The 24,287-nt window shown below is 42.5% G+C and overlaps 1 protein-coding gene across 1 annotated transcript in view; it reads right to left on the reverse strand.

Moving 5' to 3' along the window:
• LOC129701420 (serine/threonine-protein kinase 32A-like) overlaps positions 1-24,287 on the reverse strand; it is a 289,291-nt gene that overhangs the window by 15,894 nt on the left and 249,110 nt on the right. The window contains exon 11 of the mRNA XM_055642577.1: positions 7,922-7,986. Coding sequence (XP_055498552.1) covers positions 7,922-7,986 — 65 coding nt within the window. The remainder of the gene's footprint in view (positions 1-7,921; positions 7,987-24,287) is intronic.

A 24,287-nucleotide genomic window follows, 5' to 3' on the forward strand; every position in this document is an offset into this window, starting at 1 on the left:
CGGAAAGGTTGTACCCCAGCAGCACAGGAACATTATCCCCACAGAGGGTTGCCAGTGCTGTTGGGAGAATTTAAACTAGCTTGGCAGGGGGATGGGAACAAAAGGAAATTTAAGAAGGAAAGTTGGAAAATAAAGATTAGACAACTGGAAAGCAAAATAAATAGGCAGTGGAAACAAAAACAAGTAGTAAATTAGGTTGGAGTATATAAAATGAGGAAAAATAAGGCAATGTACTTAATTGCGTACGGCATTGCAATAAGGTAGATAAATTAACAGCACAAATAAAATGTAAATGCAATAGTAAAACACAAAGTGCTGGAGTAACTCAACGGGACAGGCAGCATCTGTGGAGGAAATCGATAGAGGATTTGGGCCTACTTTTCTCTAATAGAAATTGTGTAAGGAAAAATTAAATAAAGGCAAAAGAATCAACAAATTTTGTCAAGGGTTTGGCAGTACATTAAATCTCTTTGTGGACATTTTGTTGGGAATTCATCCCCTCTGCAATGTGGAAATGTAGTGTATTCATTAAGTACAACATAATTAAAAAATAGATGCAGATATGGATAAATAGAAAAAGCATGAAGTACTATCATCTACATATATAGGATCGACAAAATGAATGATCAGTTATAGGTGAAGGACAAATTTGTAGAATATATACACAATGGTTTTCAGAACTATGATGTTGAGGATCCAGCTAAGGAAAAGCTTATTGTTGAATTGAGTATTGTACACTAAGGGGATTGATTAATAGTCTTGTTTTAAAGACACTTTTAGGGAAAATTCCACATAGGATGGTGGAATTTTACATTGAGTTTGATGTGGGTTAATACAAAACTGGGCTCTCAAATCGAAATAAAAGGATTTATGAAGTTATGAGCAGTGGGATGGCTGACAAGCTACATTAGAAAGCTTGATGAGGGATATGCAATGGCTATCATTCAAATAAATGATTTATATAATTCCTCTAAAGCATCAAAACCCAAGAAATGTGATTTGTTTTTGAATGCCAGGAGAAAATAAAGGAAGAGGCTTATAGTATTGCTAGGAATAGCAGTAGGCCTAAAATTGTGTGTTTTAGAACAATCAAATGAGAACTAAGAAATTAAAAAAAAAAGAAAAAGGGAAAATAAATTACAAAGAGACGTCTTTGAAAATGAAATATTATATACTGCTGGTAAAACAATGTTTTTGTATATGTACTGCTTGTAAAACAATGTTTTTGTATGTGGAATGTGGGAAATTCGAAGCAATGAGCAAAGTTGTGTGTCACTTTTTAAATAGTTTGTCGTGTAAAATGCAAATAGACAAAGTTTATGGTGTGCTAATGTGTTAAAAAAGACTCATCCCGATTAAAGTGTTAAATGAGATTGGAAATGTCAAAATTACAGAGAAGAGTAAATGTATTATTGATTACTGATTCTGAATGAGTTCTTTTGGAAAAGATTGTTTTGATATGATAACAGAGGTTGTCTTTTAAAATGTAAATGAAGCAAGATTACTGTTTTCAAGCAAACAAAAAGATGTTGAAGCATGTGCTGTGTGCGAGAAATGAAGGTAGATGAAAAATTGTTTTATGACTTAAAAAAGGAGGTTTGAGGGAACTCACAATGAGGGATGAAAGGTGAGAAGGTAAAGTAGATTGGGGAAGAGAACATATTTGGAGAATTTAATATTTAGGTGGGGAGAGCCTCTTCGGATATAATCGGATTAAAGAATAAATTCACAGGGAAGTGTTAAGAAGGAACATGGAGATACTGAAGGATCAAAGGGGGACAAAAGTGCTGGTGAAACTAAGCTGGTGAACAAGATTTACAACTTTTTATTGCCCCTGGAGAGTGGGGGGAAGCCACTTACAGGCCCTGGGCAATTAACTAATTATGTATGGTCGGCAATTAACCCATGTCTTGCCAGATCTACATTCCCAGGTTGGAGGAGCTTTGCTGGGAGCCATAAAAGCTATACGATGACGGGGGTGCTGGGACAAGAAGAAATTGAAACTGTATTGAAAAGAAACAACGAAGTGTTGCTAACAACATGAACTGCTGTAAAGATTGAAGATCATCATCGCTGGATACATTTGATTGACTGTGAACAGTTTGTGGAAACAAGGACGATGGGCTATTGATGTTCCTTTATTCTGGGGTGGCCCAGCCCACATGGACTGAACTTTCTTCAGAATGGCAAACTTGCGGACTAACCCACATTTAAAGGATGGTACACACCTCCTTTTAAACAAGATTGAAGTCAAAAATGACAAACGCAGCAAAGATACCCTGACTACAGACAGTAAGAGGTCTGCAAAGGCCAGTTAAATCTACCTGTTTTTGCCACAACCAAGGCACTGGTGTATATTAAGGAAACAGTATATTTGTGACAGGGCATTGTTATGTTACAAATGCAGTGGCATACAAGAGAAGCATGAACCAGTTACACCAGCACACAGGGAATTCCAAATGAAGCCGAATAAAGGCTGAGCAATTTTTATGATCCTTTTCCTGTCCTATGGTAGTATATTATAGTGTCACGTCCGGGGGAGGTTGGAGGCCATTTAAAATGTTTGGAGGGACTTGTGGAACGATTGTCCACTATGAATTGATTGTGTTACTAGTGTACTATTAAATTGTCTGATGAGATGCTTATGGTCTTTCGTATGTACTCAGGAAGGACTGTAGTTGTTATCAAAATTTTGATAAAAGGATGGAATGATGAAGCCGAGTTTTAGTTAAAAATATAAGAAGATATTAAATTGGTTTCTGGGCTAGCTTACAGCTTATATTTAGTGTCAAATTAGGCTTTCCTCAGGTTGCGGGGTGTGTGAGATAACATTGTCTCCCAAGTGAAGGAGCTAAAGAAATCTTTGAAGTGAGATGCCATAAACCAATGTTTATGGGGAGCAGGCAATAAAGGAAGAGAGAAATAAACAGTCACATCTTTGTAAACAAAAGACCTATGTTTATGAGGGACCAAATGACAGAGGAAGCAGCGACCAGAGCAAGGGTGGTCTATTTGGAGATAAAACAAATGGACAATGTTTTTAGTATATCTTGTACCATGTAAAAAAAAAAGGTTTGATGTGATGCATTCTGTGGAAACCTTTTCCAGTACTTCTGACCATGACTAATGTCTGTGGAATGTGATAAGGGGACAAGAAACCTATTTAAAGCAATGTAATTCTGTTGTTCAGAGAAGGTGACTGAGCACAGTCAAGTGTCTGGGTTGGTCACTTGACTGTAGTTCTCCCTCCCTTCCATCGGCCGATGTTAAGTAAAGTTTTGAACTGGTCTACCAAACAGTTTGTGTGGTGTCTGTTTATTAAGAAGCGAACCTGGTTTAGTAGTTAAGATAAGTAGCTTTTTCAAAGTGGATGAGAATGAGGAGAGGGCAGACTGTGACACCAAATGTGGCTTCACCTACACTTGGACAGATACATGGATAGGAAAGATTTGGAGGCATATGGACCATATGCAGGCATTGATGAATTGGGTTGAATGTCTCTATGACTACTCCAACCTCGTCCACTGCCTTCTGTGCTCCCAATGTGGCCTCCTCTACACTTGCAAGACTACATGCAGATTAGACAACCAGCTTGCAAAGCACCTGCATTCTATCTCTCAGACCATCCTGTGCAGTTGACAAATTGAAGCCGTATTCTGAAGTACATATTCCAGTAGAACAGCTACACAGAGTACACCAAGATGGGACAAAGCTCAGTGTGATAATGTCAACATCTGGCAGTGATGTTATTGCTCCAGATACTGGCAGAACTCCTTTCTCTGTGTTGGAAGAATATCTTGGATTATTCTTGGAAAAATCCTCTTGAGAGAACAGATGGGCCCCTGATGGCACTGTGTTCCCGCAGTAGTGTGATCCTAGCCTTCACGCTCAGGCTGCAGGAGTAGTTCATAGTCATTCATAGAGTGACCTGTGCCATTGCATGTAGTTATAATTATTAGAACTTGATGGGAATCTCTGATCCTTCCACTGTACTGATATGTACAGTGGCTGCAGCAGGAATCCATTAATATTGTTAACAACACATTGGCCAGTTACTCTGCCTGTTGTGTTGCACATACCCAATTAAAGGAACTAAAGCCTGTGTGATCATCTCCTGTATTTGCAACATCAATGCTGAAAATGAGATGAAACACAGAATGAAAAAAATCACATAGAGATTACACATGCAAAATAATTGGCCTAAAAGCCCTGTCCCACGGTACGGGTTCATTCCACGAGTTCTCCCGAGTTTGCCCTGATTGGAACTCGGAGATTTATGGTAATGGCCACTCGTCGGTACTCGGGGCTCTCGTGGACATTTTTCATCATGTTGAAAAATCTTCACGAGTCGTCCCGTGCTTACCTGCCGTTAGCGAGTCTTCCCGAGTACCTGCCGTTAGCGTTAAGAGACGTCCCCGGGTTCCGACGTACCCGCTACGTTCATTCTCCGTGCCTACCATGAGTTGGATTTTCTTTTAAACTCGGGAGAGCTCTTGGAATGAACTCGCACCGTGGGACAGGGCTATAACGCACTCTGATTGAAATAATTCTTCAAGATTAAAAGGCTTAATTTTTTTTACATTAAAATAATTGAATGGGAGATTTTTCCTGTGCATAAACAGCAAATATTATTGCCCAGATATGAATTTCTAGTTAGGAATGAATTTTGCTGGCAGCAGTCCCTTGTAATGATACAATTATAGCATGCATTAGGCACCATGAGCTGGAGATTCATTTCCAGGCATTTTGAACATGAACTCAATGGCAGCAATCTGACAAAAATCTTAAGAGGGTGGGATTGGCACCGAAGAATAAATGATGTGGAAAATTATTTTGTGAATCCTTTTTTCCCCTTAGGTTGCTATTTCAAGTATATTGCATTACACTGCTTCCATGAGCCAGCACAATGTTTAAATACAACATTTCAAGTGAAAATACTCCTCAATGTATTCAGTAGTGGGTATCCAGAATTATAATCAGTGCGTTTACTAACCACTGAAAATTGGTTAATCACAAAATTTAAACATTTAGTTTAGTTTAGTTTAGGGATACAGCAATGAAACAGGTCCTTCGGCCCACTGAGTCTACATCGACCAGCGATCCCCGCACATTAACCGTATCCTTCACTTGGAACAATTTCTACATTTATATCAAGCCAATTAACCTACAAACCTGTACGTCTTTGGAGTGTGTGAGGGAGCCAAAGTTCTTGAAGAAAAACCACCCAGGTCACAGGGAGAACGTAAAACTCCGTACAGACTGCACCCGTAGCCAGGATCGAACCTGGGTCTCTGGCGCTGTAAGCGCTGTAACATAGAAACATAGAAAATAGGTGCAGTAGTAGGCCATTCGGCCCTTCGAGCCTGCACCGCCATTCAATATGATCATGGCTGATCATCCAACTCAGTATCCTGTACCTGCCTTCTCTCCATACCCCCTGATCCCTTTAGCCACAAGGGCCATATCTAACTCCCTCTTAAATATAGCCCATGAACTGGCCTCAACTACCTTCTGTGGCAGAGAATTCTAGAGATTTACCACTCTCTATGTGAAAAATGTTTTTTTCCTCATCTCGGTCCTAAAAGATTTCCCCCCTTATCCTTAAACTGTGACCCCCTTGTTCTGGACTTCCCCAACATCGGGAACAATCTTCCTGCATCTAGCCTGTCCAACCCCTTAAGAATTTTGTAAGTTTCTATAAGATCCCCCCTCAATCTTCAAAATTCTAGCGAGTACAAGCCGAGTCTATCAAGTCTTTCTTCATATGAAAGTCCTGACATCCCAGGAATCAGTCTGGTGAACCTTCTCTGTACTCCCTCTATGGCAAGAATGTCTTTCCTCAGATTAGGAGACCAAAACTGTACGCAATACTCCAGGTGTGGTCTCACCAAGACCCTGTACAACTGCAGTAGAACCTCCCTGCTCCTATACTCAAATCCTTTTGCTATGAATGCTAACATACCATTCACTTTCTTCACTGCCTGCTGCACCTGCATGCCTACTTTCAATGACTGGTGTACCATGACACCCAGGTCTCGTTGCATCTCCCCTTTTCCTAATCGGCCACCATTCAGGTAATAGTCTACTTTAATAGTAAGGCAGCAACTCTACCACTGCGCGACCGTGCCACACACAGAATTAGAATTAGTCTCCCTGTGAGAAAAGAGATTTTAGGCTGCAGTTATTTCAGTTGTTTGGGGGATGGCCTTATTCTGACCCCTCCTTTCATCTCCCTCCATGCTTTTCGATCAGCAACACCATGCCACTATAGAAGGCATTGTCATTCAAGATCAACTTGAAAGAGCACATTCACAAGAGCGTACTGGAAAAGCTAAGTTAATACTCAGCATTGGGCCAATATTGAGATACTGCTGCCGGCAGCATGTTCTGGACAAATTCTTCCAAATGATATTCACGTTTAAAGGTTTCAAACTACTAAATTGAATGATCAGAGGTGGAAAGATTTTTGTGTGGGGTAAGTTTTTGTTTCACACAGAGTGTGTTGGGTAGAAGCAATGTACGCTCGGGCTTGTGGTTGAAGAAATACAAAAGTGGCCTTTAATCGGCACATGGATAAGCAGGGAATGGAGGGATACAGATCACATGCAAGCAGAAAGAATTAGCTTAAGCACACTTCATGTTCAGCACAGACATCGTGGGCCAAAAGGCCTGTTCCTGTACTGGACCTTTCACCGTTGCTGTAAATTGCTCCTACTTCACTCGATGTTTTCAAGAGAGAGTTTGCTTTAGCTCTTAGGGCTAAAGCAACCAAGGTGTATGAGGAAAAAGCAGGACAGGGTACTGGTTTTGGATATCAGCCATGATCATATTGAATGGCGGTGCTGGCTCGAAGGGCCGAATGGCCTACTCTTGCACCAATTTTCTATATTTCTATGTTTACTGTATAGGTGGCAGCAAAAAAAAGGACCAAGTGATAGTCGATATTGAGTGTGGTTGTGTTCCAGGGATACAACATGTGGAGTGAAGCTTTTGGGAATGCTCTGCTGGGAGCTCCAATTGACCCAAGATTGGTTTGGTGGTGGTAGGGGTTACAGCAAGATCTAGATCAACTGGGAAAGAAGAATAAGGAATGGCAGTCCTGAACTACTATCTACCTCATTGGTGACCCTCGGACTAACTTTAATTGGACTTTACTGGCTTTATCTTGCACTAAACACAGATGCTGGTTTATACCGAGGATAGACACAAAATGCTGAGGCACAAAACCCGCTGAGTCACTCCATCATTTTGTGTCTATATTCCCTTATCATGTATCTGTACACTGTGAATGGTTCGAATGTAATCACAAATTGTCCTTCTGCTGACTGGTTAGCACGCAATAAAAGCTTTTCACTGTACCTCGGTACACGTGACAATAAACTAAATTGAACTGAGATGGACTTTAATTGAGAAAAGTCCAAATTATACAATAAAAGACAGGGGCCTGGGGAGTGTAGAGAACAAGGATACCTAGATGGTATAAGTACATAATTCCATGCCAGTGGTAATACAGACATGAAGAGTGGTGAAGAGGCCATATGCCACATGTGCCTTCATCAGATGGGGCATTGAGTAAAGTCATCACGTTATAGCTGTACAAGACATTGGTGAGACTGCAACTGGGATATTGTGTACAGTTCTGGTAGCCATACAATAAGAAGGATGCAGAAAAGACTCATAAGGATTTTGCCAGAAAGCACAAGAGCCTTGATGAGTGAGAGAAATGATTCACCATCATTCGGAAAACAGTATTTTTGAGGACAGCTAAACAGTCAACAGAAAAGTCAAAACAAAATCCACCTGACTGGCACCCAGCCAAGAAGTTGAAACTTAATTTTGAAGAACTGATCACATTGTAGATGTTATTAATCAATATAAAAACCCTGAATTTACCACATTGTTCTCTGATGCGATCTCTTACCTCTCTCTGTTAAATACAATAAATTCCTTCTGCACTGTGTCCAGATGTTGCTGCAGGTGTTGGTTCTTCAGATGAGAGGAAATACAAATATGTAAAAATCATAGTGAGATATCACATTTCATTATTTTGCTCTTTTTATATTAAATGCTGCAAGCAAATCTAGCTTCTATTAAAATGCACTGCTGAAAACAGAATTTAATTTGCAGCCTCTGTATGTCATCTGTTCGGACAGCCTCAAAACTTGCTCACCAAGTGAGTCATGACCTGATACCCAGATCCCTATTTTTTCTGAGATGGATTTTGTGCAGCAGTTTCTATAAGCAATTTCCCGAGCCAAAATAATAAAATATTCCTGCCCATACACTTCTGTCATCTTGTGCTCTTTGAGCCTGTTATTTTATTTTCTAACTTACCCATCTTAAACATTCTGTGATTCCGTGACACACTTGCAGAGTTGTACTTAAAGTTGTACTTGAAATGGTGGCCACTGCTGCTTGCTCACCCCATTGTTGGCAGCATTACTGATTCCTAGATTCACAGGTCTGGAATTCCCTTCTCCTACTCTCTCAGCCTCATCTCACTTCATTCTCCTTCTTTGAGGCATTGTTTAAACCTATTTCATTAACTGAGTCAGATTGTCGATATTAGTCGGCTTTCCCAATATGTCTTCCCTTCATCCTTATCTGTCTTTGATTAAGTGCTTACATTTTTTTACCCAAAACTTCCAGTGGGCCGGAACCAGAATTTCGGGTAATTTCCGTCAAAGTGGAAATGCTGATAGTGCTCCAATTTTTTTTTCTCTGGATTTTTTTTACTCTGGGAAAAAAACATCTTGGCCGGAATCCCCCTGGATTTTGTGTCCATTCGTTCTGCTCTCGCCCCAGACTCCCCCCCCCCCCCCCCCCCCCCAGACTGAACAGGGATATTTCCCAGGTCTTCACCTTTCACCGCACCAGCCTCCGCATCCAACACTTCTTTCTCAGACACTTCCGCCACCTCCAACATGTCACCAGTGACATCATCCCATCCCCACCCCTTTCCATCTTGTACAGAGACTGCTTTCTCCACAGCTCTTTGGTTCATTCATCTCTTCCCATCGAAAGCAGCCCTTTCCCAGGTACTTTCCTCTGCAACCTGCCCCTAAACCTCAATGCTCACATCCATCCACGGGCCACAGTAGTCCTTCTAGGTGAGATCGAAGTTCACGTACACTTCATCTAACCTTATCTACTGCATCCAATGTTCCCAGTGTGGCCTCTTCCACATCGGTGAGACCAAGCGTAGACTCAGCGAATGTTTTGCCAACCATTTGGCTGTCTGCCAAAGCATACTGGATCTCCTGGTTGCTAACCATCTTAACTCTTCTTCCCATTTCCACACTGACCTTTCTGTCCTGGACCTCCTCCACTATCAGGTTGAGGCCACACACAAACCAGGGGAAGAGCACCACATATTATGCTTGGGTAGCTAACGAACCAATGGTATGAACATTGAATTCTCCAATTTTAGGTAACAAACCAACACAAACACCCCCCCTTCTCCACCCCCCCTCCCATTTTGTCCCTTTCTCCTGAACCCCATCTGGACTCAAACTCATTTCACACTCCCCCTCCCTTTCCACCTGGCCTGTGGCTGGGGGTTCAGAAGTGGAAGGGTTTGTAGGCTAATATCCAAGACAATCTGCTGGGCCCTATTTGAAGACTACAGTGCAATTAACATTTAGTAGGGGTATACATTTAATATGTTAAAGAATACATTAATTTCTGATTTTGTTAATCACATGAGCTGGAAGTGATTATAATTGGCAGCTCTACATTTATAATTTGCTGAACATTTTTGTATGAGATAACACTTCTTGAACTATGTATAAATGTATTTCTGTATTCACTTCAAGCCACCAGTGACTCTTTCTAGCTGTTTGATGATGAAACTGCCACTTAGTAGAATTAATTACAAATATTGCAAAATAACTACAGAAATGGGCCGAGGAATTGGCAGATGGAGTTTAATCTGAGCAACTGTCAGGTGTTGAACTTTGGGGGATCAAATAAGGTCAGGTCGGGGGCAGATCCTCCCACCACGGGTACCATGTAATCCCGTGCTACCTGCTCCATGGTCGGATAGTCGGCGACTAAACCGTCTCCCCACCAGGTGAGGAGTGGGCTGTGGACCCCCCAGCAGGACCAAAAACAAGGCCCGTCAAAGGGCTCTTGAGCTTCTAGCGAGCCAAAGGCCACCCACACTTCAGTAGAAGTTGCGATCACTGTCGTACATGGCATTGTAAGGAATGATGATAAATCACACACAACAAAATCCTATACATCCAGCGGCGGTAGTCCGCAGGAACTGGAGGACAGAGATGTGTGGTGCGTTTGTCACCGTTCCCGTCGGAAACCAGCACTACGATGAATGAATGAATGAAATGGATCAAATGCAAGGAGAAAATATAAAATTAATGAGATGACCCTTAACAAGATTACAGGGGAGTCCAAGTACGTAACTACCTGAAAGTAGCAACACAAGTAGAGTGGTAACGGAAGCTCATGGTATGCTTGCTTTCATAGCTCTGAACATTGAGTATAAGAGTCAGGAAGTCATGATGCAGCTCTATAGGACTTTGGTTTGGCGTCTTTTGGAATATTGTGTGCAGTTCTGGTCGCCACATTACAACAAGGATGTAAAGGCTTTGGAAAGTGTGCAACGGAGATTTATCAAGAAGATGCCTAGATTAGGGTGTGTCAGCTGAAGAGAACGATTGTACAGACTTGGATTGTTCTCTCTGGGATGCCAGAGGTTGCGGGGAACCTGATAGAAGTATATAAACAATATGTGTGGGGTAAAATGGGTAGGAAAGAACTGCAGATGCTGAGTTAAATCGAAGGTAGACGCAAAATGCTGGAGTAACTCAGCGGATGAGGCAGCATCTCTGGAGAGAAGGAATGGGCGATGTTTCAGTCTGATCACTCTGAAGAAGGGTCTCGACCCGGAACATCGCCCATTCCTTCTCTCCAGAGATGCTGCCCCATATGAGTGGGATAGACAGGCAGGGATGAAAATATCTAATACAATATTAGATGGCATAGCTTTGAGTGGGATAAAGTTTAAATGAGATGTGTGGTGCAAGTTGTTTTGCACAGAGGGAGGTGTGTGCCTGAAACGCACTCCAGGGTTGGTCTTTGGGGCAGATATGATGTGGACATTGAAGCGATATGGACATGTACGGAATGAATTGATATGGATCATACACAGGCAGATGAGTAGATGAGTTGGTTTTAGTTTAGTTTAGTTTAGAGATTCAGCACAAAAACAGGCCCTTTGGCCCACCGAGTCTGCACCGACCAGCCATCCCTGCACATTAACACTATCCCACACACACTGGGGACAATTTACATTTATACCAGGCCAATTAACCGACAAACCTGTTTGTCTTTGTGGGAGGAAGTGTGGGAGGAAACCAAAGATCTTGGAGAAATCCCACACAGGTCATGGGGAGAACGTACAAACTCTGTACAGACAGCACCCATAGTCAGGATCGACCCTGGGTCTCTGGTGCTTTAGGCCAGCAGCTCTACCGCTGCGCCACCGTGCCTCCCTGGTCTTGGCATTATGCTCAGCACAAATATTGTAATAGTCTGTCTCCTGTGATGGGGATGGTGACATCAAGAAACAGTACGGTGATGTCGGAGATGGTCCAAGTGAATTTGAGTGCAGGTTTAAATTAGTTGTAAAGTCGAGGAAGAAACAGAGGGCTTTAAGACCTTCCTGGTGGCGGATGGAGGTGTAGAGTGACTGGACATCCATAATAAAGATCAATGAGTAAGGGCCTGGAAAACAGGTCATTGCAGAGACATAGGGCATGTGGGTATCTTGGTGTCTGAGGGTACAATATGGTCACACTCTTTGCCCTTGTATGTGCCAGATTCAGGCACATCCTCCTCAGCACTTCACCACTGCCCAATTCCAAATTTCTGCCTCAAACTGAAGATGTACCTGTTTCCGAGATGGTGCCCAACCCAGGTGACCATTTGTGTGCTAACCGCAGAATCAGATCTACAATCACATGTTACAATCATTCCACACTCTTAACTCTCTATTCCTACAGCAACATGTCTTACTTTAACTGTGATCTTCTCAGGTATTCCCTTATCCTGTATCTGTACATTGTCAATGGCTCAATTATAATCATGTATTGTCTTTCCACTGACTGGATAGCACACAACAGCTTTTCACTGTACCTTGGTACACGTGACAATAAACTAAACTGATAAAACCATCAGTGTTTCAGCAGCTCCAATAGCTCCATACTCCCCCCACCCACCCCCCCCCCCCCCAACCCCCAATCACCCCCCCCCCCCCCCCCCCCCCCCCCCCCCTGCCCCCCCCCCCCACACCCCTCTTTGATGCTCTGGAATGTCCACGTCACCAGATCTAACAGGGCTGAGCCAAAGTCACTCAAAATTCAGACACACTACAGATGTGGTTGCTGGGGAAGTCACTGGTTTGTCAATGGCCAACTCCCACAGTTGACATTTTACAATGACATTGATGCTGCCATTCCTATCAAATATGTTTGCACGCTAGTTGCAGAGTGTATTGACTTAAAATCAAACAACGAATAATTTCCTATTAGGATCACATTTAAACCAACAGCAAATTCTACTTCCTATCTCAAAATTCTTATCATGAATTTGGAAGGCAGGGTGCATTACCCTTTACTTCAAGTGAATATGGAGCAAGTGTTACTGCAATCGTACAAGGCATGTGTACTCATAGTTAAACATAGCATGCAATTTGTGCCACTGTATCCAGGGATGGAGATACTTGCCTGTAGGTGGTGCACTGGTTCACTGGAGATTACCAGAAGATATCCAATTAATTCTACACTTCCAGTCCCAGCCTTTTCCCTTAACACATCTCTGCCCAGGTTCCTTCTTAACTCCCCTATTACCCTCTTCACATTCCACTGCTCCCTTTAATATGATTTTCACAGCATTTCTGACCACAAAACCAACCCGCCTAGATCTCCATGTTATCTGATATTGTTAATGGCAAGACAAAACATAGACTGGGCGGGTTATTTAGCTGAACACCTTTCCTCCGCCCGCCTGGACCTACCTGATCTCCCGGTTGCCGAACTCTTTAATTCCCCTTCCCATTCCAACACTGACCTTTCTGGCTTGGGCCTCCTCCATTGTCAATGTGACACCAAATGCAAATTGGAGGAACAGCACCTCATATTTCACTTGGGCAGCTTACACCCCACTGGTCTGAATATTGATTTCTTTAACTTCAAGTAACCCTTGAATCCCCTCTCTCTCCGTCTCTCCACCACCCAAGTCATTGTAGTAGCTTCTAAGTCGTCTTGTTGAGTCTCATTGTCTGTAACTCATTTTCACCTAACCCACAACTAACAGTGGCCTGTTTCCTTTATCATCGTTACTTTTTTTCAATTCTTTCATTAATTTGTTCTATATCTCTCTATATATCACCATTTATATCTCTTGTTTCCCTTTCCCCTCAGTCTGAAGACCCGATACGTCACCTATTCCTTTTCTCCAGAGATGCTGTCTGATCCTCTGAGATGCTCCAGCTCTTTGTGCCTATCTATTGTTAATGGCTCCCCAAGCTCAAATTCTGTTCCTCTCTCCTCCTCCCTGCCCACCTCCCCTTTACCCCATTCCCTCTCCACCTATCCTTCCCTCTCTCCCCACCCTCTCCTTCCTCTCCAAGGTCCAGCCCGTCCATTTAACGTTGGATTCCTGTCCGCCGCGTCTACACGAAACAACTGCCAGCAGCGCCACCATCTTTGAGGAGGGCGGCCCTGGCCCTCCCTTGGGTGAAGCGCGGGGGACGGATGGTACAGGGGCGCGCTGAGCACCAGGCACCGCAGCGCCGCTGCAATTGCAACTGCACTTTTACATCAGTGGAAACGCACCCATGAATCAAGCTAACTTCTTTCCCAGTTCATAAGATTATATAACAAGTTAGGTCTTTATTCTTTGGAGCGCAGAAGGTTAAGGAGGGACTTGATAGAGGTCTTTAAAATGATGAGAGGGATAGACAGAGTTGACGTGGATAAGCTTTTTCCATTGAGAGTAGGGAAGATTCAAACAAGAGGACATGATTTGAGAATTAAGGGACAAAATTTAGGGGTAACATGAGGGGGAACTTCTTTCCTCAGAGAGTGGTAGCTGTGTGGAATGAGCTTCCAGTGGAAGTGGTGAAGGCAGGTTCGATTTTATCATTTAAAAATGAATTGGATAGGTATATAGATGGGAAAGGAATGGAGGGTTATGGTCTGAGTGCAGGTAGATGGGACTAGGTGAGAGTAAGTGTTTGGCACGGACTAGAAGGGTCGAGATGGCCTGTTTCCGTGCTGTAATTGTTATATGGTCATATGGTATTATGGTTATATCAGTTCCGATTTTTTGCATCAGCGAACAGGATTGCTAGGAGCATTAAAGCAACTCTTTATGTCGCTGGCCAACAGTATTAAACAGTCTAAAGAAGTTGAGAAGACAGGAAAAAAAATAGGCCTGCGGGCCAGATGATTTCGGGTTACGGGTCGGATCCGGCCCGTGGGCCGTAGGTTGTCGACCCCCTGGTGTAAAAGGTGCTTGTCTTTATTGATCAAAATATTGAGTACAGGAGTTGGTTACAGCTTTACAAGACGTTGGGAAGGCCACTAAACTATTGTTTACAATTCTGCTCGCCTTGCTATAGGCAGGATGTTATTAAACTAGAAAAAGGGAAAAAAAGATTTACAAGGATGTTACCAGGTTTGACTTCTAAGGCGAAGCTGGATAAGTATGGATAGCCACAGTCTTTTTCCCCAGGGTAGCAAAGTCTAAAGCTAGTGGCCATAGGTTTAGGGTGAGAAGGGAAAGATTTAAAAGGGACTTGAGGGGCACTGTTTTCACAGAGATGGTGGAGTATACTTGGAACAAGCTGCCAGAGGGATGTGGAAGAGGTGAGTTCAAAAAACACCTGGACAGGTACATGGATATGAAAGATCGGTACGTGGATAGGAGGGATGTTGGCCACGAACAGCCAAGTGGGAGTAGCTGAGTTAAGCAATCTGGTCAGCATGCACATATTGGGCTGGAGGGCCTGTTTCTCTGCTGTGCAGCTTTATGACTGTATGTGGAGATCTCTCTCTCCACAGATGTGGACTGTCCTGCTGAATGTTTATGCTTTTTCTGTTTTTATTTCTGATTTCTGGCAGCTATTTATTTTTGCTTTTTGGTTTGATAGGAAGAAGCCACACTTGCGAGAAGATTCTGCATAATGCTAACCTATTAAAGCTGATTGCACATAAAAATGGATTTATGAATTATCTTTTCAGTTGCTACTGTCGTCTATTTTCACAATCACCTCTTTGAATAGCCACAGTTTGCAATTTCTATATACTTGCGGAAAATTGGACAATAAAACCTTCATTTGCAACCTATTCTCAGTGAAACGTGCTGCATCTTGTACAGAAGATGAGTGACGTCACAGGGGTTAAATGCCAACCATACCTAATATCTCCCTATTAATGCTAACACTGAAGCAATATATATTTTTAGTTTAGAGATAGACCGCGGAAACAGGCCCTTCGGCCCACTGAGTCCGCACTGACCCCGCACACTAACATTATCCTACACACACTAGGGACAATTTACATTTATACCAAACCAATTAACCTACAAACCTGGACGTCTTTGGAGTGTGGGAGCATTGTTGAACAGATAGAGACAATTTTTTAGTAATGCATCCATGGTTGGCTGGCTTCAATGCAACGGATTTTGGAGGGCCAATTCAAATACCTGCTGCCATTATTTAGTGCACATGGAGCTACTGACTGGGGATGAATTTCCTGGCATCAGAATCCATTAACATGATTACAGTTAATTACACTTATGAAATGCTGCATTGTTTAAAACCCCCCAGGTATTGCATCAGTCCTGTGATCGCCTTATTAGGGCAAACCATGAGCAGATTGGCTCAAAGCAGTAAGAATAGGTTTGTCGAGTGGCTTCAAAGCTACGTGACAATCAGGAAGCACAGAAACCTTGACGCTCTTCTCAAGAGATTGGGATTTAACAAGAAAATTCGAGAAACTCTAGGCATTGAAACAATGACCAAAAAGCACACTGATGCCTTTACTTTCTCAGAAGACTAAAAAAGTTCATCATGTCTCAGAAAGCATGCTATTAGGTTGCCTCACTACTTAGGTTGGGAACAGCTCTGCTCAAGGCCACAAAAAGTTGCAGAGGGTTGTAGATGCTGCCCAGTCCATCACACAGACCAACATCACCATTGACTCAATCTACACTTCACATTGCCTAGGGAATACAATTTTCTCTTTGCAAGTTGTTCAAAGGTCAAAGGTCTAAAGGTCAAGGCTCTGTTTATCGTCATGTCTACCAATTAAGGTTCAGTGAAACTCGATCACCATACACCCATACTAAAAAAAGCAACAAGATACAACAACTACATAAAAGTTAACACACATATCCACCACAGTGGATTCTCCACATTCCTCAGAGCGATGGAAGGCAATAAAGTCTAATCTTCTTCCCTCTTTATTCTCCTGCAGTCGGGGGAGTCTTGTGGTACAGTGATGCAGTGGAAGAGTTGCAGCCTTACAGCGCCATCTTGACTATGGATGCTGCCTGTACGGAGTTTTATATGTTCTCCCTGTGGGTTTTATCTGGGTGCACTGGTTTCCTCCAACATTCCAAAGATATGCAGGTTTGTAGGTAAATTGGCTTCTGTAAATTCTGTAAATTGTAAATAGTGTGTAGCAAAGATCCTATAGCGGAGCAAGATAGACCACTCCTTCTGAATGCACTGGGATGACGTGTAGTACGCAACGGAGTGGAACATGGGCCTTTTTTTCATCCATTTCTGTAACCAGATCTGACCCGACCCGACTCGCAGTGTAATCAACGTTGCGGGGGGACAGATGGGTTAATAAATTGTAATTCTGAAAATGAGGAGAAGATTTTTACCAAAGAACTTTTATTTTTACGAGGATGTTTCCGTAACCGGCCCTCGCACTAGTATCTTTGCTCCACTATGGGATCTTTGATGTGGACACGGAAGCTGGTTATGGAAATGGGGCCGAATATTACCCATGAATCTGCCCATGACCGTACTACGTCTTTTTCGTCGAGTGGACCATCTTGCTTGCTATAGGACCTTTGGTGTGTAGGATGCAAAAGTGAGGTAACATAGAATTAGTGTACGGATGATCTTTGGTCGGTGTGGATTTGGTGGGCCAGGGGGTGTTTCCACGCTGTATCTCTAAACTAAACATGCATAATCGTACTTATATATAGCATGATTTCATTGGACTGCAAAGCATGCAAACAAGAGCTTTTCCTATATATGTGACAATTATAAGCCAATACCATCTTTCCCAGCCCAGCTCAGCTCACCACACTGCTGGTCACGGTGCATAAAAAGCAAAATATCAACCTGAATCTGTAGTTCAGTGCAGCACCACCTACTCACCTCTCTTGACCAACAAAGGACCACCCATATTGAAGCAACGACCAAAAAAGCACACCAATGCCTCAATTTCCTTAGAAGGCTGAGGATGTTCGGCCACTTCACCAAGTTCTACAGACGCACCTTAGAAAGTATTTAATCAGGATGCTTCACAGCTTGGTTTAGGAACAGCTCCATCCAAAGTCCAGTAGAAATTGCAGCAAGTTGTGGACGCAGCCCAGACCACCACACAAACCAACCTCCCTTCCATTGACTCCATTTATACCTCACGCTGCCTCGGCAAGGCCAGCAGCATAATCAAGAATGAGTCGCACCCTGGCCACCCCCTCTTCTCCAAAAGGTATAGAAGTGTGAAAAAGTGCACCTCCAGGTTCAGGGACAGTTTCTTCCCAGCTGTTATCAGGCAACTGAATCATTCTACCACAACCAGAGAGCAGTGCTGAACTACTATGTATCTCATTGGTGACCCTCGGACTATCCTTGATTGGAATTTGCTAACTTTACCTTGCACTAAATGTTATCCCTTATCATGCATCTATGTACTGTAAATGGCTCGATTGTAATCATGTATTGTCTTTCTGCTGACTGGTTAGCACGCAACACCAGATTTTCACTGTACCTTACAACATTAATAGCCCATTATCTGTTATTTGCACTTTATCAGTTTATTTATTCATATCTTGTGTGTATATATTTTTATAATGGTAAATGGATACACTGATCTGTTCTGTAGTCATGCCTACTATGTTCTGTTGTGCTGAAGCAATACAATAATGTCATTGTCCTATCAGGGATACATGACAATAAACTCTCTTGAATCTTGAATCTCCTGAATCTTGGCAATAAACTAAACTGACTGAGCAGGCAAATTGTCCACACACTAGTGGTTACAGGAGATTTGCAGGATGGCAGTAACACATCTCTTTGTAGAGTCACGGTACAGAAACAGGGCCATCGGCCAACCGTGGTGCTCATCTACACCAATCCCATCTGCCTGCATCCTTCCATGCTTTTCCTATCCAAGTATCCATCTGAATGCCTTTTACAAATTGTAATTGTGATTGCCATGTCCTCTGGCAACTCATTCTGGAAAACGACCACCCTTTCCCTGAAGAGCTTGCCCCTGACATTCCCTTAATGCTCAATAACTGAAATCTGCCTAGGAAACTAATTGAATATTGAAATATAATATTTCCTTATGGTGAGAATGGTAGCTATTCATCCTGTAATTTTTTAATTAATTCCTCACATTTCCTATTAACTGGTTGATATATTTGAGCAGTTTATTTTTTTTAAAGATCATTTCCACTCCTTGTTTGAGCAAAGATTTAAAGTTGATCGCTGAACCTCTTCATAATGAATGCTTGTTGCCAAAGTAATTAAGGGATAAATTGCTAAGAGTGAAATGTAGGTTAGTTCCTGCTTCCTGCTGTTTGTAGAAGGCCTATCTTTTCTCACAGTTGTTATCATGCTGTCACTCAGCGCCTGTTATTTGCTTAATGAGATTTTGGATAGTCTAGATTAGCCATTGAGGCCTCTTTAAATCCATTCCACTCTTTGCTCTCTGATCCCCACTCAAGATGCAAGGGTGCAGCAGAATGCTCACCGCTCACCTGTAACTGAACCAGGAACCACGTAGGTCTCACGCCAGCTTCTCATGTTGACTTTTTTTTGACTTGCATAAATCTGAGATAAAATCCTTCTATTCTTCTATTTACTGTATAAATGTTATAATTTCTATCCAAATCCTATCTGAATAATTTAGTTTATCTAGTTTAGTTTATTATTGTCATATGCTCCAGGGTACAATTAAAAGCTTTTGTTCGCATGCTATCCAGTCAAAGAAAAGACTACATGAATACAATGAAGCCATCCAAAGTGCACAGATAAAGGATAAAGGGAGCAACATTTAGTGCAAAGATGTAACATTAGATAGATCCGGAGTATTGATGTACAGTCTCTCTACCTGTACAAATGTCTGTAATTCTACTATGTTATTCTCCCCCTCCATCTATCATGTCTCCCTCTCCCCTGACTCTGTCAGAAGATGGGTCTCGACCCAAAATGTCACCCATTACTTATTTCCAGAGATGCTGTCTGTCCCGCTGAGTTACTTCAGCATTTTACGTCCATCTTTGGGGTAAACCAGCATCTGCAGTTCCATCCCACTCAATGATCCGATGTAAGATTCCTGGCTATGGTTGGATATGTCCCTAGAGGTTTTATCACAAAACATGCCTCATTTTGGGCAACCCTCATACCCTATCACTTGTCTCCCAATGCCTCCATCCTACCCTGGGAACAGGGAAAGACAGGTTTGTTAGTTTAGTGGACAATGCTCGTCTCAAACATCGTGGATCCACTTTTTCCTTGAACTTCATTTCCCTTTGATCTGTCATTTCACACATTATCCTTCCATATCTCTTGTTTCCCTCTCCCCAGACTATCAATCTAAAGAAGGGTCACAACCCGAAACATCACCAATTCATTCATCCAGAGATGCTGCCTGTCCCGCTGAGTTACTCCAGCATTTTGTGTCTCTCTTCATTGTAAACCAACATCTGCAGTCTCTTCCTCAACCCCAATATATTTTTATAACCAAGAAAAGTATTAAAGACAACTTAAATTAAACATATTTTTAAAGTCCATTGATTTTCCTCCTTGGACGGTTCACAGCAATGAACCGGACATTGTTTTTTCAACTCCTGGAGATTGCAGGTCAATCCTGCAAGGAGACTACAGTGCCTGTCCCACTTGGGCGTCATTTGCGCGTCATTTACGCAAAATAATTTACGCATCACGGTGCACGAAGCGCGCGCGTGATGCGTGCATGGCATGCACTATGCGCGCGTGGTGCGTGGTGACGTAGGCAGTGACGCCAGGTCGTGCGTGGTGCCCCAGGATTTTGGGATTCACAAAATCTTCGCGCGCCACCTGCATGACACGCAAATGATGTCCAAGTGGGACAGGCCCTTACCTTGATCAGACACAAGTAGTAACAGAGAAGTGGGAGGGGAATTACTCTGATGCTGAATACAGGGGGTGCTCTGAGAAGTATTGGGATGGTTTGTGTCATTGATTAGGTCAGTGCTTCTTAAACTATTTCAGTGTCATTCGCCCTTGAGTTTTTATCACAAAATTTCATTCACCCGCGACTAAATGTTCTTATGTTTTTGGTAATTTTTGGCTTATTCTCCCTTGTGTATAATTTTATATATAATTTATTTTGCCACATGAGTAAAAAGCATAAATTAACTAATTTCTTAAGTATTTATTTTATTCAATGTTTTGAACATCCTAAAAATATGTAAAGAAAACTAGGAGTGAAAACAAAAAGTTTAATTACCACAAGAGTTGGAAAATCATTCGATTAGAATGATTAAAAAAAATCATTCCAACGTCTAAACACTGGGCTTCAGCCCCATCCTACCCTTTCAGGCTTTGTTTACTGCAGTTTTGTTCTTGGAAAACTAGCTCAAAAAAACCATGGTCTTCCCTAAAAGTTTATACTACAGTAAATTTGGGAAATATTCTGCTACTTTGAAATTAGAAAACCATAGGTAGAGAAAAAAACCGTATCAAATTTTCAGTTCCACTGCCAATGAAACCAATAAGTGCCTAACAATGGCAATGCCTTTTTTAAGTATAGAAAAAAATATATAAATATCTGAATAAATTATGTCATTCGTTCTTCATTCACCCTTCACTCACCCCAAAATAATATCATTCACCCTTGGGTGAACCATTCACCAGTTTAAGAAGGACTGGATTAGGTTTTGTCCTTGATAATTATTTCATACTCCAGTTGTGTAGAAATTGAGTGTTAGCAATGTTGGTGGTGATTTGTGTAAATAACAGTGCTCACGCTCTGTCTCCTTAACCAGTTTGTTCACAATTGAGAACGAGCTAAAACAGAGGGTAAATTAGAGTCAACCCAGGGGCAGGAAAAGGAATGAAACAAGGCTGGACTAAGATAAGAGAGAAAACCCAGTGATCGAAAGAAAAGCAACCTAATGTAAAAAATATCTTTATTAACAGTTTACAATGTGAGAGTGAAGACTTAACGATTTAAATTATACCCTTTCAGGAGTGCAAAGATTCAATAGGCCCTGCATTAGCAATTACATTGTTAGTATTCATGCCAGTAATTATGGCTCCAACATTTGTGATGTCTGTGTTTAGCTGACAGGTACAGCAAGGACTCACTGATTAAGGGAGGTCAAAGAAATGAACACTACTTAAACTAAGTAAACAGCAGAGCAGCAGAACTCAGTCAGTCTAATGAGATTTCTTGGAGTAAATTAGTGGGTCAAGCAGCATCTCTGGAGAACATGGATAGGTGATGTTGTTTAGTTTGGAGATACAGCTTGGAAACAAGGTCCTTTGGCCCACCGTGTCGATGCCGAACAGCAATCATCTGGTTTTATTCTACACACTAGGGGCAATTTATACAAGCCGGTTCACTTACAAACGTGCATGTCTTTGGAATGTGGGAGGAAACTGGAGCATCCGGAGAAAACCCACATGGTCACAGGGAGAATGTGCAAACTCCGCACGGAAAGCACCTGTAATCAGGATCGAACCCGGATCTCCAGTGTTGTAAGACAGCAACTCTACCGCTGCGCCCCTGTGCTACATGAGCGTGATGTTTCAGGTGGGATCCTCTTTCACACTGATTATGGGGGGGGGGAAAAAGAAAAATGGAAGAAAAAAGGGCAGGACATAGCCTGGTATTACAAAAGAAGACACAAAGTGCAGGAGTAACTCAGCGGATCAGATAGCATCTCTGGAGAAAATGGATGGGTGACTTTTCAGATTGGGCGGAACCGTCACCTATCCATGTTCTCCAGAGACGCTGCCTGACCCACTGGGCTGCTCCAGCACTTTGTGTCTTCTTTTGTAAACTAGCATCTGCAGTTCATTGTTTCTATTAATGAGATTTCCTCATCCTTTCAACTTGCTGCTTGACTTGTACATTAGTTTCACACTGATCCAATTCCAATTCCAGGTAGCTTTAGCCCATTGTTGAGGGAGAGTAAAAGAGCCATTAGCACTACGTATTAAATACATGGCACACTTAGCCTCATGAACATGAATTGTTTGGGACACATGCAGCATGGGCATGTATAAGTAGGCATTATGTTATGCATGGGTATCGAAGGCCGAAGGGCAGTGTTCCTGTGCTGTACAGTCTATATTCTAGGAGGAGGAGGAGGCCAATCCTGTCTCAAGTCTACCTATGGCCTCAGTAATGACTGAACTGATAATGAACCGCCTAGTCTTTGCTTGTCCTCTTCCACCTGTGCACAACATGGCCTTGCTCGGGACTGCAAATGTGTTGTGCAGTGTGGTTAAGTGATCTTGTTGCCCTGGTTGGATAGCAGTATTAATTTTAGCTGTACTAAATATGTACAGGCAAAATTAAGTGCATGGATGTTGTGAATTGTACCTGTACTTCATCATTGTGCATATGTAAATAAACTTCACATGGCGGTACGGTGGTGCAGCGGAAAGAGCTACTGCTTTACAGAGCTCGAGCCCCGGGTTCGATCCTGACCACGGGTGCTTGTCTGTACGGAGTTTGTATGTTCCCCCCATGACCTGCGTGGGTTTTCTCCAAGATCGTCGGTTTCCTCCCACACTCCAAAGACGTACAGGTTGTAGATTAATTGAAGGAAGACACAAAAAGCTGGAGTAACTCAGCGGGACATGCAGCATCTCTGGAGAGAGGAATGGGTGACATTTTGGGTCGGGACCCTTCTTCAGACTGATCAGGTTAATTGGCTTGGTATAAATCAAAATTGTCCCTACTGTGTGTAGGATAGTGTTAGTGAGCGGGGATCGCTGGTCGGTGCCAACTCGGTGGACCGAAGGGCTTGTTTCCACGCTGTATCTCTAAACTAAACTAAATTAGATCTGAGACTTAGAGACTAATTCGATAAGACTTTCTATTCATTGACCCGGGTCACTTGTATGAAGCCATTAGATTTTCTGTGGCACCACATCCAGGTCCTTAGAGTTTGATTCCTGACATTGACCTTTAGGCTCCTTACAGATCTGGGATATCAGCTGAGTTCTTCTCTGATGCCTCTGGTGCAGCATTGTAACACACTGGAGCTTCTTCCTCTTGTCATGGATATTTTTTCTTGACAGCCATGTCAGCCTTATCTATAATAGTAGTGCAACACCCCACAGTCTCACAATGCACACCCTATTGTGCAAACAAGTAAAACAGTGCAGACTCACTCTATCTACACATGGTCTCTCACAGTGTAGCTCCTGTGTGATGTGCATGGACAGTCAACATTGGATAGAATCATGATGAGCAAAGTACCTGAAGCTGGACACACATCAACGTGCGGGATATTCAACATCTTCAAGCTATTTTTTTGGGGAGAAATGCTATCAAATCAATCCTTCAAACTTTTTATAGTTTCCAATTTATTTGAAGACCGCGTGTGTTTTTATAACTGAAGAAAACTAGATTCAATTTACAGTACATTCAATTAATAGGTTTAGCTTGAAGGCAGGAGAAGTACGGCACGATGGCGCAGCGGTAGAGTTGCTGCCTTACAGCACTAGCAGCGCCAGAGACCCGGGTTCGATCCCAACCACGGGTGCTGCCTGTATAGAGTTTGTACGTTCTCCCTGAGACCTGCGTGGGTTTTCTCCGAGTTCTTCAGTTTCCTCATTCAAGAAGGAACTGCAGATGCTGGAAAATCGAAGGTAGACAAAAGTGCTGGAGAAACTCAGCGGGTGCGGCAGCATCTATGGAGCGAAGGAAATAGGCAACGTTTCGGGCCGAAAACCTTCTTCAGACAGTCCGAAGAAGGGTTTCGGCCTGAAACGTTGCCCATTTCCTTCTCTT

This window comes from Leucoraja erinacea, chromosome 11 (genome assembly GCF_028641065.1).
Source record: "Leucoraja erinacea ecotype New England chromosome 11, Leri_hhj_1, whole genome shotgun sequence".
NCBI lineage: Eukaryota > Metazoa > Chordata > Chondrichthyes > Rajiformes > Rajidae > Leucoraja > Leucoraja erinaceus.